The 18,136-nt window shown below is 45.1% G+C and overlaps 1 protein-coding gene across 4 annotated transcripts in view; it reads left to right on the forward strand.

Moving 5' to 3' along the window:
• Ift81 (intraflagellar transport 81) overlaps positions 1-18,136 on the forward strand; it is an 83,515-nt gene that overhangs the window by 6,693 nt on the left and 58,686 nt on the right. For 2 of the 4 annotated variants that reach the window (XM_060382414.1, XM_060382413.1), the window contains exons 2-5: positions 12,862-13,027; positions 13,930-14,033; positions 14,819-14,999; positions 17,127-17,216. In XM_060382414.1, the coding sequence (XP_060238397.1) occupies positions 12,884-13,027; positions 13,930-14,033; positions 14,819-14,999; positions 17,127-17,216 (519 nt within the window). In that variant the 5' untranslated portion in view covers positions 12,862-12,883. Of the gene's footprint in view, positions 1-9,255; positions 9,621-12,861; positions 13,028-13,929; positions 14,034-14,818; positions 15,000-17,126; positions 17,217-18,136 lie in introns of those variants that run through there. The other 2 variants (XM_021631393.2, XM_021631392.2) reach the window with 2 other exon arrangements.

An 18,136-nucleotide genomic window follows, 5' to 3' on the forward strand; every position in this document is an offset into this window, starting at 1 on the left:
CCAAATCCGGAGGGGCCAAACTTCTGGTACCTTTTTGGTCTCTTCCCCTTGCAGTGAAGTAACTACTGGGCCATGCATGCTTTCTGACAGCTAGTTCATATTTCCTCTGGGATTCTGTTTCTGACAGCGGTGCCTCAGAGTTCATGCTAAGGCCACCCTGCCTCTCTTAGGGACCATGCTGTGCAGCCCTTCTGCTGCCAGATCTTTGATTCCTTTTATCTGTGTCTTATGAAGGCACTCCTAGCAGGAGGTCAAATGTCTTTGGCAAACTGATGACAGAGGCTCCACCCCCTTGCCATGCCCACTACCCCTTCCTCCTTGGTTTCATGTGTTCGAACACTCTCAGTCCTTGAGTTGGAGCTATTGTTTTGGAAAGCGGAGCATGGCTTGAGGAAGTGCGTCACTGGAGGCAGGCCTTAAGGTTTCTTCCTATTCTGTCTCGCTGATTGCAGGTGCAGTGTGACAGCTGCCTCACGTTCCTGTCACCAAAATAAACTCTTCCTCCCTAAAGTTACTTCTTGTCATGTATTTTGGTCATGGCGACAAAGAAAAGGAAAGACTATAACTTCCGTTTCTGCACAGTTCCCAAGTTCACTCGTTCCTTGGTGTTTGCTTCTTAGCCAGAGCTCTTCTCTTTGGGGAGTAAGCTGAAGGGGGTTTTAGCCATCCAAACTCATGACCATGTATTACCAAATAGACAGGGTTCCAGTCTGTAGTGGTGAGGACCACAGGTTTAGGACCGGGCAGCCGGGGTGTGAATGCCACTCGCAGTCACGTGACCTTTAGGCAGCCTCTTTGAGCACCCTGCACGTGCTCTTCCCCAGCTCCTCCACCCGTGATTCTCAGCCTGGAGAGACCTTGCCAGCTCCCACCCCCAAGACATTTGCCATGATTTTTTTATCATGACGGGTCAGAAAAGAGGTAGCTGCTACCAGCATCTAGGAGAGGTCCAAGATACTGCTAAATATCCAACAGTAAAGAAAAAGCCCTCTGCAACAGACTATCCAGCCCAGATGTCTACCATGGCGAGGCTGAAATGCCCTGTATTAAATGGGGGTATTCATGGGAGCCATTCAAAGAGGGGCCTGATCTTTCTCCTGTGTTCTGCAACAGAGATTATGGTTCAGAAATGACTTCAAAAGATTGAGGCCTCTGTCAGCCAACTATGGAACAGAAGTCTTGCTCCATTTAGGCAAAAAAAAAAAAAAAAAAGAACCAGACCAGGCTTTGTGCAGCCTCGCTGTGAAACAAGAGCTGTTTTCTGGGCCCAGAACCTGCTCTGTCCCATGTTTAATTTCTTCCGTCTGTCTGGTATCTGACCTCTGCTGCCCTCTAAGCCATTGCCACATATTGTCTGCCTATGTTCCCATATAAGGCGATCTGTCTCTCTCCCTCCCTCTCTCCCTTTCTTTCTCAGGGTTGGACAGCAGCACTGCCTGCTCCCTCCACCCTGCCCTCCCTCCCTCTGCTGCCCGGATGGGCTGAGAGCGGGAAGGGGCAGGGGGCTGCCAAGGAATGCAGCAGGTTTATTTTTACTCAAGCTGCATTCTTTGCCTGGCCCGAAGGCCTCAGCCACTTGGGGATGTCACATGCCGATAAGCCAAGGGGTGACTGAGATCTGTGCCTCAAATCTACAACACCCCAGGTGTGAGCCATCTTCATGGAGTTGGGATGGAGGGGAGGGAGCATGCAGGGACACTGAGGTCATGGGATTCTCCTGTTCCCATTGCTCTGGGTCCGATTCCCAGAAGGACAAGTTTGGTCTCTCTGAGAAGCAATGTCAGGCATTGAGATCTGTCACCACCGAGGTCCATCTCTGGGCAAAGCCCAACCACCTGCTAGGACGCCCGGTGAACGCAGGTGTCTGAGAGAACCAAATAGCCTTGTGAGCTTTTGTGACCTCACCGTCAGTTTCCTTCTCTATCAAAATAGCAACAGTGCATCTATTTGATACTATCCTGTTGTCCTGGAGCAAACACACCCTGCCAGGCAGGATTTTTGGTCTGTCTTGTTCCCTATTGTGACAGTGTCTGTCCTACTGCACACAGGTGGTCAAATATGTGAAGAGCAACTTGATGAGATAATACTCCAGTTTGCAGCACCGAAGAAATGATAGCTCATTTGACCATAGCTTGTTTCATGCCCACAGGTGTCTAGTAGACTCCAGTTAAGTGCCTGGTCATTTTAGGTGATGAAAAATGTAACAGTGAGCAAGGCATAGAGGGCTGGACGGAGGCTCAGTTGTTAGAATGCTTGCTGGTTCAATATGTGTTCTTCCCTAAGCACAGTGTCCTTCTGGTTCATGCATGTTGTAGCAGTACGTGTGTGTGTGTGTGTGTGTGTGTGTGTGTGTGTGTGTGTTTGTACACACAGATGTGTGCAGCCATGTAAGTGTGACCATGCTAATGGAAACTAGAGGTCAATATCCAGTGTCTTTCTCAATCTTTCTACTATTTATTTATTTTGACTTTTTGAGACAGGGTTTCTCTGTGTAGCCCTGGCTGTCCTGGACTAGCTTTATAGACCAGGCTGGCCTGGAACTCATAGAGATCCTCTTGCATTTGTCTCCCAAGTGCTGGGGCTAAAGACAGAAACCACCATTGCCTTGTTTACCTTATTTTTTTTTTAAATATGGTCTCTTGCTGAACCTGGTGCTGGACTGACTAACCAGCAAGCCCCAGACATCCTTCTGACTCTGCCCCCTAATTCTCCCTCACCATGCATGGCATTTTTGCATGGATTCTGAGGATCTAAGGCAGGTCCTCCTGGCTGTGCAGCAGCCTTACTGAATGAGCCATCAAGCTCTTGTTTCGTTTTTAGGGCAGACTCACATTGTACTGTACACATATGCCAACCGTGGTCTCCTTGTCCACTCATCATCACCTTAGCTGTCATTTTGCCTTTGTCATTCCCTCTGTGGTCCTATGAAAGACCTTGCCTTGATGTTATCAGTTCAGGAGACTAAGATCTTGGCCACACAAAGGATGAAGCCCGTCTGTGTCCTTCTTTCCTGGCCTCTTCTCACGCCCTCCCACCCTCCCATCAACCTTTTCCCACATGGTTCTGAGTTTTCTGATGGCCCCAAATGCAGCTCTGTTGCTGGCTACCCTTAAACACTCCCCCTGAGTTCTATAAATACACCAAACATTCAGCTCAGGAAAAGAAGATGAGGGAAAAAAAAAAAAAAGCACTGAGAAGCATCCAAAACGAAAATATACTTTTGCTTTTCCATCACTGGCCAAGGATTTTTTTATCTATCTTCCTCAGCTTTGACCCTGAAGCATGTGCTTGGATTTTTTAAAAATTTTCAACCGTTAGCCCCACGTGGGTAGGAGACCAGGCTGCTTGGGCTGGGTGTAGCAACACACACCTGTAATCCAGTGCTAGAGACAAGGTCATGAGTTCAAGGTCAGCCTGGATTCTGAGGTTCTAGCTCAGAAAAGGACGGGAGGGGAGGCTTGGTAGGTAAAAGCGCTTGCCATACAAGCTTGATGACCTGGGTTCAACCCCTGGAGCCCACAAAAGGTTAGATTTGGTGGCTCCTATCTGTAATCCTAGGGGAAGGTGAAGAAAGGAGAGCTGCCCCGAAGTCCACAGGTTGGGTAGCCTGGAGTACGAAGAAACAAGAGAAACACTGCCTAATAAGGTCGCAGGGAGGAACTGACTTCCCAGCGTTGATCTCCGACCTCCACGTGATGATGTGGCATGGACACGTATGCATAAAATAACAATAAAAATTAAAGTATAGCAAAGAGTGAGAGACACCTGCTTCAGGAGCCCTCAGAGATAAAGAAAGTCCCACAACATGTTCATGTCACTCCTTGCAGAGTCTTCTAGCCACCTGCCTTAGTAGCCTGACTGTCGCCCTTCCTCCAGACTCTTCTATGCCAGAGTGAGTTTAGTATCCTGGTGACTATGGTTTTGGGATCAGATAGACTGGTGTCTGAATTTTGGCTCCACCAGCCATTAGCTATGTGATTCTGGATCCTCCATTAACTCAGCAGACCTCAATTTCCTTCATCATAAAATGGCATGAAGGTGAATAATTGCCCATCATTTGATTCAGAATTCAACCCACAGAGAATATGTCTTCCCGTCCATGTCCCTCTACAATCCATGGAGGATTAGCTGCATGGATGTGGTAAACTCTCCCTCTTTGGCTACCTATTGGGTTCAGCCTGATGGGAGATCTGTTGAGAGAATATATTGTGTCTGTATAGCAAATTCACCTGTCAATAATAAATCTGATGTGCTATAGCTGAGGCAGGAAATATAAGGTGGGACATATGACAAGCAGAAAAGATTCTGGGATAGAGCCACGTGCAAGAAGATTCTCCCAGCAAGATCAGAAAAGGAGAGCAGAGGTAACTAGCCACATGGCAGAATTTAGAATGGAATAAACAAGATAGAAGTTATGAGCTAGTCAGAGAAGAGCCTAGCTATATGGCTTAGGTATCTATAAGTAATATTTTGAGTTGTATGAGTCATTTATTCTGGGAGCTTGGGGCCAGGAGGAAAAAAAACCACAAGATAATGGCACCCAATGTGGGGGACACTGTTATGTAGTGGGGTGCATGTTTTTCCTCCTGGCCCCAACCTCCCAGAATAATGACTCAAAAGACTCAAAATATGTACAAATACCTTGGCCATATAGCCAGGCTCTTCTCTGACTAGCTCATAACTTAAAATAACCCATTTATTTTAATTTACATTCTGCCACGTGGCTGGTTACTTGTACTCAGGAACAACGCATCGGTCCTCACATCTTGCTCGGGGAATCTTCCAGTGCCTGGCTCTGTCTCAGAACCCTTTCTTCTTCCAGATGTCTCACCTCCTATTTCCTGCCTCAGCTCTAGGCCATTAGCTTTTTGTTGACAGGTGTTGCATCCATACAATACACAAGATATTCTCTCAACAGAGATCAGGCAGGAGATGTCAGGATGGGAGAACGTGGGATCAGGACTGACTGCATATAGACACTCCTGGATTAGCAGCTCCTTTCAGCTTTGTAGGATTCTGGTCATTTCTTGAGCTTCCTGCTTCTGGCTCAGAAAATCTATGATGCCTTTGTTGCTGGTCCCCTGTTGGGCCACTTAAATCCCTGCCCAAACCTTTATATACAGTTCTTTATTACATTTTCCTTGGTTCCTCAGTGTGGGCAATCTCTACCTTAATGGGATTGCCAAGTGACAGAAGTCATCTCTGATCTCAGTCTGTGACTCAGATCTGCACGGATGACTTTCTTTTGTAATCTGCTGAAGTCTGACCTTGAGCCCCTCATCTGTTAGGTTGAAAGGAAATGCAATCTCATGATAGAACATCCTCCCATTGGCACACATGCTGAGGGGTGCTAGCTCCCAGGGAATGTTCTGCAGCTGATGAAGCTTAAAGGAACCATATGACCCCTTGCTCACTCATCACTGCAGCCTGCAGGTCCATTCACCTACAGTGGTGCTGCTGCCTCCATGTGAAACCCAGGACAGGAAAGAGTCATGCAGACAGGAAGCCACAGGACCTATGGTGTGGTCTCTGTGTAGTATTTTCATCTTCTTTAGGCTATACCTCCATCCTGGAATACCTCTTAGCACCTCTTATCTCTGTTGATCCCCTTGAAGGAGATCCCCTCTTCTCCTCTAAAGACTTCACACAGCTTCCGTAGTGAGTGCAGATTTGCTGTGGGAAGCACAGCCTGCTAACAACAGTGGGAACTGCCTCCAGAGGAGGGGAAATAGGACCACACCACACACAGAGGTGTTGGAGTCAGTTCTCACACATTTGTGACATATTTTTCAAAGCTGCTGATAAATGGTAAGTTCTCAGCAAGTGATGACTTGGTGATGGTTTGAAGCCCTGAGAGAATGTCCGGTGAGGACTATATTTCAATCTGAATGGATAACCAAGGAGCCTCTATAAATTGTTATAAAATTTGGCTACTTTATTTAGCCCATTAATCTTGTTGGTGATTTTCAGGCTTTGCAAAGTGTAGTCCATTTGCAAACACAAAATCCATTACCAGGAAAGCCTGACAAAGTATAGTACCAGGCATGCCTTTAATTAGGCCTCTGGAATCTCATCCATTTAGCTGAATGTTTCGCAGAATATTTATCTTTCTGTCTTTTAAAAAAGCACATCCTGCTACTAAATGTGCCCACAAGATCCAACTGCCAGAACAGAGAGAGCTCGGGGAAGCTTCAAACCTCAAGTCAGGTTTTCATTTAGATTTAATGACTTTCATCTCCACATAACCTAGATGGCAAAGGTGTTAAATGACAATTAATGGATAACGAAATGACCCATTTCTGAGTGTGTTCCGGCGTCTGGGTCACTTTCCCCTGTTTTCAAAGGATAAGATAACGTGGGCAGCATGCAGAGTTGCCCCAGATTGGGGTGGAGTCCTGGAAACTGGCATGCACTGAATGCTCGTTCAGGGTCCAGAAATATCTCCTGGTCAGGATGATATGTCTAAATTTAATACCCCCAAAAGAAAATTGGCTTGGATTCCTTGGATTATGAACAGGGAAAGTTTTTGTTTGTAAGGTCTGAGCTGAAAGGGGGCTGGAGACATTGTGTTTGTGGTATCCCTCAGATGTCTATGAAGATCTAGAGACTCTGCGGTTATCCCAAGACCTCTCTGGGCCCATAGTGGGAGCCTGCAGATAATTTGTTGGGAGGAAGCAAAGGAGGAAGTTCCCATGATGCAGACATTCCACACAACGAATGGACATATGTGCATTTCTTTTTGTTTTGAATTATTTTACATTTATTTGTGTGTGTGTATGTATGTCTTTGTGTATGTGTGTGTGTCTCTGTATGTGGGGAGGGGGCACTGTGTGCACTCAGGCGCCCGTGTGTGGAGCTCAGAGGACAAGCTGTTTCAGGAGTCTGTTCTCTCCTTCCATTCTGTGGGTTCTGGAGATCAGACTCAGAGGCTTTGTAGCAAATGCCTTTACTACTGAGTCACCTTGCTCCCCCCACCCCCACTTTTTTAGCGATAGCGGTCCACGGAACAGTCTCTCCTGACACAATTGCCCCTATTGCTCTTGCTGGCATCTCTCCCTCTGCTAACAAGCCCAGCCCTTCCTTTTGGAGAACCACCCTCACCCACCCTGTTACCGTCGGTGGAAGAGAAGAGCCAGTCGATCCAAGAATGGGTTGAACCGGTGTGGTGTACGTGCCTATGTAAGGTGGGGGCAGGGCAGAGTTTGAGGCCAGCCAGCGCCACACAATGGATTCCATACAGGTCTGGGATGTATGTTAAAGCAAACAGAACGGAGTGTTTCGTGGTGGTGCGCTCACCTTTAATCCCAGCCATTGAGGGTGCTGAGTCAGGAGGGCTGAAGATTCAGGGCCGGCAGGGGTGATTAGCAAGGCCGTCTCAAAGTAAGATATGACCAAAGTATTTAAAATATCCCTAAATTATTTTAAAAAAGGAATCATCTGCCATCAGCATGGTGGTGCACACCTTTAACCCCAGCACTCCAGACACAGAGGCAGGCGGATTGCTGTGAGTTCAAGGCCAGCCTGGTCTACACAGCAAATCCAGGACAGCCAGGGCTACACAGAGATACCCTGTCTCAAAAAACCAGAAAATAAAAAAATTAAAAAAAAAAAAGGAATCATCTGGATGCTGGGGAGATGGCTCAGGCGTTAAAAGCACTTGCTGCTCTTCCAGGAAACCCAAGTTTGATTCCCATCACACCTATAGTGGCTTGTAGCCATCTGTAACTCCATTTCCAAGGGTCTGATGACCCCTTCTGGCCTCCATGAACTCTACATGCATGTGGTGTGCACATATGCAGACCAAAATACCTGTACACATAAAATAAAAATGAAGATATGTGGGGACTAGTCTGACATACTTTGGGCCAGTAGAGGCCGTTCTGGGAATTTTGTGAAGCACTAGGCTGGCAGGATTTAAGTGTGTCACTACCAGCAGGGGAGGAGACAGAGAGAGCAGGAGGGGGATAGAAAGTCAAGATGACAGTGAATGTCTAGATTAAGTCACAGGGTAGCGTTGACCTTTTTTTTTTTTTTTTTTTTTTTTTAACAGACATACTTTTCTGGCATGGGCAAGGCTAGAAGGGGAAGGGCTTGAGGAGGCAGAGGAGGAGTGGGAGGAGATGAAGGGAGGGTGGAGTAGAAGTGACAAGCTTTCAGAACCACTGTTACACAGGGTTAGAACCTAATACAAATCTATTTAAAACCTCAGCTACAGTTCAGTTAAAAGGTATCACTGGGAGCTTACAAGCAAGGCTTGACCACGCATCTCTGTGGGGAAAGGAAAAGCTACCCACAGGCACCTTGCTTCAGACCGAATAAGCAATGCCTCTGTCCTAGAACTGTTCCTGGGAATGTCTTCTCAGATTCCTTGCTGGATCTTACCAAGGTTTCATCTTAAGGAATCACAGGGCGGAATCAATTCTTCCTTCGGTCTGTCAGCCTGCCAGGACACAATCTCTCTCCATCCCTGTGGAACCTGTCATTAGGTTTGTGTGCCAGGCAGCCATCTTACCAGGGGAGCCATCTTACCAGCCTGTTTGGATTCTTTCTGCTGCTCCTTAAGCATGGGCCTGTCTGATGGAGGCTTGACAGTAGTGCCTCCTTCAGCACTCTCTGTCCCTCAATAAACGCGGGGCTCCATCTTCACCGCGATATTTTGTTACATTCCTCCCAGTCCTGGCCTGTTTAATTGTCTGTCTTAACCCTGTCACCTCTATGAAGACAGAACCCTATTGGGTCTTGCTCTATTGCATTCCCAGGAGCCAGCACTATGGGGCATGTTAGAAATGCATAATTTATCATTGGTTTTAGCTTGTGACAAGTCTGATGTTAAATTTACTGTTTCTCCAAGGATGTCTGAACTCCTAACCCAGTTTTCAGAGTAGGACTCAATTTGTCTGTCTTTCTCTCCCCCCATGTCTGGGTCTCTTAATCTATACTTTATCATTATTCCCGTACACAGTATCATCTGGAGAGACTTTCTCGAAAAACTAAATTTGAAAACCATGCCCTATCTAGCCCCGCTTCAAAGAAGTCGTCGCCCCAAGTTTGGTAAATAGATAAATGAATAAAACAGCACACGCAAATAGCACAGGTTAAATACTCTGTCAGGTGCAAAGGTTGCTATCGCCCGGAGTCTAAGTGGGAAGGACACCACAGGCTTTCTGCCTTGGCTCGGAGTCTGAGGCACCGGGTCCAGCCTCCCTGCCCGAGGCCCCACCCCCGAGGCGCGCCCTCAGCCATCGGAAGTGACATCACCGCATAGCAACCGTTGCTAAGGAGCGGTCTCTAGGAACCCGCTAGGGCCCGGGTGCCTCTCCGGGGGTGGGTAAGTGGTTTCGTGAGGAGAATTTGAGGTAACCCCGCCAACTCGCGGTCGGAAACACCGCGAACCCCGAGTCCCCTCGCAGTGCGCCCGCTCCCGGCAGGTGGCGGCACCAGGGCCTGCTCGGGGGTTGGTCGGTCGGTCGCGCGGGGCCTGGTGGGCGCGGGGTCCCCCGGTCCCCTCGGGCCTGGGGCTCGCAGGAGGCCTTGGGCCTGCGCGCGCTGCCTCGACGGTGCCGGATGAAAGGCGCGTCCTGGTTTTAATTCCTGCCCCGGCCCCCTGGGTGCTGCCGCGGGTGAGTGCTGGCGAATTAGCGCGGCCAGTTGCCCTGGCAGAGGGAGAGTAATTGCTTTTGCTAATTTTAGCCCTCAGCGCCCGCCGGGCACCGGCAGCCTACCTGTTCAAGAACATCTTTGCCCTCTGAAAGCTGGTGGGCGACCCGGGGTGCGGGAACCCCAACCGAGTTCTTTCTTTAAGGAAAAGTTTCGGTTTTTTCCTGTTTAAGTTGGCATATATTAGTTATGTATAATGGATCCTCACACATGCATACAGTGTATTTCGGTCGTCGCCACCCCAGCTCTCGCTCTTCACCCTCCCACCCCCAATGATTTCTTTTCCATTCCCCAACTCCTCTCCCTTCGACTTCCATGCACACACACACACCCCTTCGCCCCTTTCATTTTTGGTGGCCCCATAAGTTTAATTATGTTTTTTTTCAGAATTATGTGTTATATACCGGCGGTACACCTCTGAAGAAAATGCCCTTCCCTCCCCTAGCAACCATCACCTGCCTGTAAATCCTGTTAGCCTCTAGAACCCCGCTTTTCTTCTTTCGTCTTAGCAACATTTTATCATTTATCCAGAAACTTGGTTTGACTCCGTGTTTTCAAAAGAAGAAAAAGTTGTATTTATAATTTCTAAATTGTTTTAAATTAAATATGTAGATATAAAAATATGTATTAATGTATTTTTACAGTTGAAAACTTGAACCTCCAAAGTTTACAAAAGTAAAGCTATTCTATTCTTCTCTCTCTCTCTCTTTCACTTGTTTATGAGACAGGGCTTCTCCGTGTAGCCCTGGCTGTCCTGTAACTCACTCTGTAAACCAAGCTGGCCTCCAACTCAGAGATCCTCCTGCCTCTGCCTGCTAACACTGAGATTAAAGTCTCACAACACTATCCCCAGTCCAGGATATTCCTTTTATAAACGCTTAAAAGAAACCCTAAGTTTAGAAGCCATACTGGTTATGCTATCCCTTTTGTTTTTGGCTTTTTACAATTTTATTTACTCATACTTTTATTATGAAATTGTAATAGCTTTAGTTTTAGTGTTGTTTGTTTGTCTTCTAAATGTAAGCTTCACCTACCCAATTAAGGAACCCATTTCATGCCAAGCTTGGTGGCCCTTGATTTTTATCCCATCACTCAGAAGGCAGAGGTTTGGTCTACACAGTGAGTTCCAGAGCAGCCAAAACTATACAGTGAAACTGTTTTTAAAAGGAGTATGGACATATGTATTTAGAGCAGGATGTTCATGGCCTAACTTTATGTCTTGAGTGAAATAGTATTGATTTCAGAGTCTCAGTAAGAAAGCATTGAGATAACTTTTTTCTTCTTTTGTCTCATCTTTTCTAGTTTAATAGGGTCTTACTGTGTAACCCAGGCTGGCCTCAAACTTTGACCCCTTCTGTCTCAGCCTCCCCAGTTCTGGGCTTACAGATGTGTGGCACCATACTCAGGACTAGCAGTTCAGTTTTATTGATGTGGTGGTGGTTTTGGTGGGGTCTCGAGTGGCTCAGGCCACTTTGACCTCACTAAGTAGCCAAGGGTCACCTTGCACTTCTGATCTTCCTGCTTCTACCTCCTGAGGGCTGGCATCACAGGCCAGTGCAACCACATCCAGTTTATTCAGTTCTGGGAACCAAACCCAGGGCTTCCTACATTTTAGGCAAGCCCTAAATCCCCAGCCCAGCAGTTCATTTTAGTAAAGCAGTTTTCCTTGGTAAAGCTGTTTCAACAGTTAAGAAATCAGATACTCAATTTTTAATTCAAACTTTGGAAGACAATGTGTAAACATTTGTTTATATGTATGAATGTTTTGCGTGCATTGTGTATGTGTAGCATATGCATGCCTGGTGCCCATGATGTTCAGAAGAGGGGGTTGGATCCCCTGGAAACAGCGCAGTTAGGGATGGCTGTGAGTCACCATGTGGGTTCTGGGAACCAAACCTCAGGTCCTCTGCAAGAGTAACAAGTGCTCTCAGGTGCTGAGCGCTCTCTCCAGTCCCAGATACTAAACTTTTTAAGGTTATGGTCTTTTGTAACAGCCCTATTTCCTTCAGGCTTCGGCTTCTGGGCATTTTGTTTGTTTTGCTTTCTGGCTTGAGGCCTGTGAAAAAGTTCATGCATGTCTCATAGAAGAAATCACTGGTTCAGGCCCAATGTGTATTCAAAATGGAATTGAATCGATCCCTCATGGAATGTACAGTTTAGCAAAGAGAGAAAGAATGTGTACCTGAGAGACTAGAACAGCATCGAAAGTGGCCTAAGGAAACCACGCAGATGGTGTGGTGAGCACGAAGGATGGGCTCTGCTGTTGTAGAACTTGAGGATTTCCTGAGAGAATCCGTGCCCAAGCAGGGACATCAGAGAGGTGAGATCTGTCCCTGCAAAGGAGGGCAGAGGAGGAGCAGTCATGCTCAGCAGAGAAAACAGCAGTAATTGAACATAGGTGGAAGCAGAGAGCAGTGACTGGCTGAAGTTTCAGAGTGAAAGGTTAAGCTGAGCTAGATCATAAAGGTCTTGAGATCTAAGGGGTTTAGGCTTTATTTCATAAGAAATGAGAAGCTTACAAATGACTGGGGATGAGAGAGGTGCAAGCCAGAACACCAGAGACTGTTTCCTCATTGAAGGTAAAAGGAAACCAAGGCCTGAAATACCTGGGGTGGCAGAGTTGAGGTCTTCCAGGCTAAGCCAGTAGTAGAAATGGGTGGAAAGTGTTTGGAGGAGACCTAAACTGTACTAGAGAATAGGCCTGGGCTGAAGTGTATGTGTGATCACTATTTGCTTTCTGTGATTGAGGTTAAGTACAAATATAGCCTCAGGGTTGCCTGATCTGAATTTCAAAGGGAACAAGATCTGGATTTTACCATGAAAATCTGATGTTTTAAATGTAGTTACCAATGTGAAAAAATAAAACAAAACCAAAAGCAAAGCTTGCAGAGGTCTTAGTGTGGGTGGGCTAATTATTACTTATTAATAATTAAGTAATAATTATTTTTTTAGGCCTGTGTTTAGGTGTATCAGAGCTGTTGCAAGTACAAAAGCAGATACTGAATGTTAACAGCAGATACAGATTTCATAGTAAAATCTTCATACTCTAGTTTCTTCCAACAAAACTGGCCTTTTCATAGATTTTGTATGCAGTACAGAAGAATATCTTTTCATCTACTTCCTGTGACTTCATTCTGATTCTCCCCCAATACTTGAGCTACCAAGATTGAGGATCCCCCTCCTCTTTTTTCCCTTCCTCTTTAGTTTTAAGCTACAAGACTTAATCATGAGTGACCAAATCAAATTCATCGTGGACAGCCTCAATAAGGAGCCTTTTAAGAAGAACTATAATTTAATCACATTTGATTCCTTGGGACCAATGCAGCTATTACAAGTTCTCAATGATGTTCTGGCTGAGATCGACCCCAAGGTAATCTCTTTCTTTGTAATGAAAACTGTGGCAGGACAGCCCTCCTGGCCTCTAACTAACTGATATCTATGCCTTGGTCTCATTTACCCTGCTTGGAGAGGAGCTGTACATGATCCTATAGGCCTCTCTACTAACTCACATATCAGTTATCTACTTTTTTTTTTAAAGATTTATTTATTTATTTATTTATTATACAGTATTCTGTCTGCATGTATGTCTGCAGGTCAGAAGAGGGCACCAGATCTCATTATAGATGGTTGTGAGCCACCATTGGTTTCTGGGAATTGAACTCAGGACCAGTGCTCTGAACCTCTGAGCCTTCTCTCCAGCCCTTTTTTTTTTTGTTTTTGTTTTTTGTTTTCCATTTAATTTATTTTGTGTGCTTGTGTGTGGGCATGTACATGCTGTCAAACTGGTGTGGAGGTCAGAGGACAACTTGTGTGTGTGCGTGTACATGCTATCAAACTGGTGTGGGGGTCAGAGGGCAACCTGCCAGCATCAGTTCTCTCCTTCTACCATGTGGGTTCCTGTGACCAAGCTCGGGTTGCCAAGCCTGGTGACAGACCCATTGAGCCATTTCACTGGCCCCTCTGTTATCTCCTTGCACCTTATTTAAACATTATTTCTCTCCTTGTAGACACACATAGATTTGCTCCTGGTATAAAGGTGCATTTTATTGTATTGCAAGTTAGTACGTGTCTTTTATACCCTTGCCCATAGACTTTGGCATTCTAACTAGAGCCCTGCTCTGACTAGGGATCCAGGGCCCTGTACTTAATCCGTTTTATGAAGAGAGCATTGTGCCTGCTATGCTTGAGCAGAACAAGCTTGTCTATGAATTTAAATATTTCTCTTTGTTAAATATACAACAATGACATCTTTTTCAATTTCTTGTTTGTTAGCAAGATGTTGATATCAGAGAGGAGATGCCAGAGCAGACAGCCAAACGGATGTTGAACCTTCTTGGTATCCTTAAATACAAACCTCCAGGAAATGCCACAGACATGTAAGAATCTGCTCACATACCGTGCTTTCTTAAAGCTCTGCTTTAAAGGCCAAACTCCAGATGCTACAGTTGGTCTTTTTAAGCAACACCTGGTCTTCCTTCATCTGATGGCCGTAGGCTATCACAGAATTTGACAACAGTTTTAATCCTTCTGATGCTGTTTGTCACATAGAAGTCTTAGGTGGGTCAGTGCTTCCCCTCTGGCCAAAAAGTCAGGCAAATACCATTTTATGATTTATGTCATTCTAGGTAAAAACAGCTCTAGGGCTGGAGGGTGGGTTCAGTTAACTGTGTTTGCTGTTCCTCCCGAGGACCTGAGTTTGGTTGGTAGCTCGCAACCACCTACAACTCCAGCTCCAATGCATCACATGCTCTTCTCTGGTCTTTCAGGGCATACACACATGGACACAAATGCACAAACATATAGGCACAGACACACAAGCACACGCATGCACACACAGCATATACTTATACAAATATACACATGCACATAATTGAAAATAAATCTTAAGAAACCAAAGCAACTTAAATGTTGCCCAGCCAATGAAGTATTAAAGTTAACTCTCTGATTAATAGTCTCAACACAACTTTTTGGGTATTTTAGTGCTATATTGAGGATCTAATTTTCTGACTAATGTAAGACTGCTTAAGCCTTGTGTCTGTAGTTTAAAAGTAGCTAGATAAATCAGTAAGATTTATCTAGTAAGACCCTCTAGATGACACTGTGAATAAAGGCTGTCTCCTCCAGCTGAGCTCATGAGCGTCTGTGCGTGTTTCCATTTCAGGAGTACCTTTCGTCAGGGTCTGGTGATTGGAAGTAAGCCTGTGATTTACCCAGTGCTCCACTGGCTTCTTCAGAGGAGTAATGAACTAAAGAAAAGAGCATATTTAGCTCGTTTTTTAATAAAACTGGAGGTGCCGAGTGAGTTTCTTCAAGATGAAACTGTGGCTGACACCAATAAACAGGTATACAGTGATCATAGCTGCTCTGTTAGTCTCTCTTTGTTATCTTAGAGTTCCAAGTGACATCAGAAGGGAAACAATATCAGCTGATGGTCGGCTGTAGTCATGTCTAAAACAATGACTTTGACCCACAAGTACTATATAGAGATAGGACCGTGTGGATAGGAGATGGAGATGGTCAAGTACTTTCTTTACTGAGTAAATCCAGGTAGGTAGACTCGTGGGCTTGAGACTGCAGAGCACTGTGCTGCTCAGCAAGGCAGTTACATAGTTTGTCTTCCAACTGAGAGAAAAACCGGTTGTTGTCATAATTACCCAGGACAAATGATGGCTATTCTTCTGTCTCTGGCCAGTTGGAACATGTGAACCACTGCAGCTGAGCCAAGCCTGCAGCCTCTTCAGGAGAGACAGTAATAGAAGTTTGAAATTGCAGTGCATTTTCCTCATCAACCCTGGATTCTGACCTCAGGTCTTTAAGCTCTTGACTACTGAGGATTCGGGCTGGTCTGGGTCCTGGGTCATGTCTCAAAGTACTTGGCTGACCAAAGACTGAAGAAACAAAGAGACCAGGGTAGATTTCTAAGAATGTTAGTTTTTTTTATACTTTTATTTCATAGTAGTTAGGTTGATTTGGGTCAGTTTGTTACAAAGCTTGCCAATCTGTCCTTTCCAGTAGACTCTGAGGTCCCATGGAGACAGGTTTCAAGTTTATGCTGTCTGTCTTTGTTTTCCTCCAGGGTTTGGTATAGTGGCTTCTGTATGTTGATTGCTTAGTATTTGGCCTGAATCAAAACAATGAACTGAATACTTTTATTTTTCATCTGTGTATTGTTACAGCTGTCACTAAAAATATAGTTAAAATTGATCTCTTAAAGCTGCAGCTATAGAAGTAGAAAGGCAAATGTTATAGCAGGAAACAGGGATGTGTGAGTGTGGAGCATCTACTCCCTCCCCACCCCTTCCTAAATGGATTCGTATAGACCACAGAGACCGCTAGAAGGGATTTTAAGAGATTGCATTTTGAGTATGTGTTTGGCATGTATTTGATAATGTAAATAATTTTAGAGGAAGTTTATTAATAGTATCTTTTAATATGCTTAGCTAATTAAGGGGATAAAAGGTAATGAAGATGTTGTTCTTAAAGCATGTCTGAGGAGTATATGTATTTAAAAAGAGACACATTTAGCCATTAGTCATTCAGCAAAAACACTAATAAAAATTGTATGTTGTCTTTCTGAATGAAAAACTTTAGAATGAATACTTTGTAGATTTATAGCATATGATCAGTCACAAATATTGATTTTCTGGTATTGCCACTTAAAAAACGACTGTGGTGTGTGTGGTACAGTTGACCTACCCGTGCTAGGTGAAAAGTGTCTGCCACTGTCCTACACCTTTAGACCTTAGAGTGTCATTCATTTCAAAATGAGGCTAGCAGCTGTGTGTGGTATTTTCCTGAACTTCACTCCTCTGTATTACACACCTGTGCAGATTATGTCCTGTAGTATGCCCTGGCATTGTGAAGGTCTATAACAAATATGCTTCTTGTCCTCCTGGTTAGTGCTATTTCCTGAAAGGAGCCAGACAAGTAATACTGTGTGATGACATGATATCTACTCTAATAGAAAGGGCCAGAGCAGGCTTCTCTGAGAGTAGTGGTGTCTCTGCCGCTCTTCATTGGGATGAATTTGTTGCCCAGGTTAGGAGGGAGCAAGCTGTGAGTGTTCTCAGAGAGCAGAGGATAGGTAACCTGAAGGTGGGCTGTTCCTGCGGGCTGTTCCAGGGTCAGCGTAGCTAGAGGGTAGACTGAGAACCAAAGTAGCCAGAGAAAGATTTAGTGAGGGACCATGCGGATCTTGTTTTCTGTCTGCTGCATAGCTTGCGAAAGTGTGAGGGGTTTGTTTTGTTTTGTTTTGGAGACAAAGCCTTGATATGTATGTAGCCCATGCTGACCTCACACTCATGATCCTTCTGCCTCAGCCTTCCAAGCCCTAGAATTACATTTATGCACCATAATGTTTTTAGTGCTGTTTTGTGAGGACTGGTGTGCTTGCTGCTATGCAGAGGGCAGCTCGACGAAGAGGACACTGCTGGATGCAGTAGCTGCTAACCTGTCAACTTCCCTTTTAGTATGAAGAGCTGATGGAGGCCTTTAAAACTCTGCATAAGGAGTGTGAGCAGCTCAAAACATCTGGATTTTCTACGGCAGAAATAAGAAGGGTAAAGAAATACCTGTTTGGACTTAAATAATTCTGTGTTTGGCCCTTTTATTTTAGTTAATTCAGCATGATTTTTTTTTTTGTTGTTTGTTTGTTTGTTTGTTGTTTTTTGAGACATGGTTTCTCTGTGAATGTAGCCTTGGCTGTCATGGACTCACCTTGTAGACCAGGGTGGCCTCAAACTCACAGAGATCCACCTGTCTCTGCCTCCGCAAGTGATGGGATAACAGGTGTGCGCCAGCATGCCCAGCTTCAGCATAAGTATGGAAACTTAGGTATACGACCACTTTTGTAGGACTTTTAGTATGATGTGTATATGTGTTTGTGTGTAAACATATGTATCCATGTGTATGCATGTGAAGCCAGAGGACATCTGGAGTCTTTCTCTTCTGCCACATGAGTTTTTAGGTAGAATCTCTCCCTGAACCTGAACCCTAGGCTAGTCTGACTGTCCAGCAGGCTCTCAATGTCTGTCAGTCTCCAACCCCAGCACTGGAGTTAGAGGCACACTGAGCCATGCCCACCTTTTCCTTCGTAGTTCTTTTTTTTTTCCACATTATTGTTTCTCACAGTGATTTACTTTTACTTTGGATTGTTTTATTGTTTGTTTGTTTTTTCCTAAGACAGGGTTTCTCTGTGTAGCCTTGGACTCACTTTGTAGACCAGGCTAGCCTATAACTCACAGAGATCTGCCTGCCTCTGCCTCCCTGAGTGTGGGGATTAAGGGGGTGTACCACCATGTCTGGCTCCTTGGTATTTCTTTACTGAAGAAATCAACAAGGGCAATGAGTTTATGCTGATAACTAGCAGGGATTTAAAAACACTTCATTTTGAATCTTTATTTGATATGTGTTCCTTACATGATACAGAAAATGCAGCGAAGAAGAAAAAGTTGCATTGTGTGTATATGAGAACATAGAA

Source organism: Meriones unguiculatus, chromosome 4 (assembly GCF_030254825.1).
Source record: "Meriones unguiculatus strain TT.TT164.6M chromosome 4, Bangor_MerUng_6.1, whole genome shotgun sequence".
NCBI lineage: Eukaryota > Metazoa > Chordata > Mammalia > Rodentia > Muridae > Meriones > Meriones unguiculatus.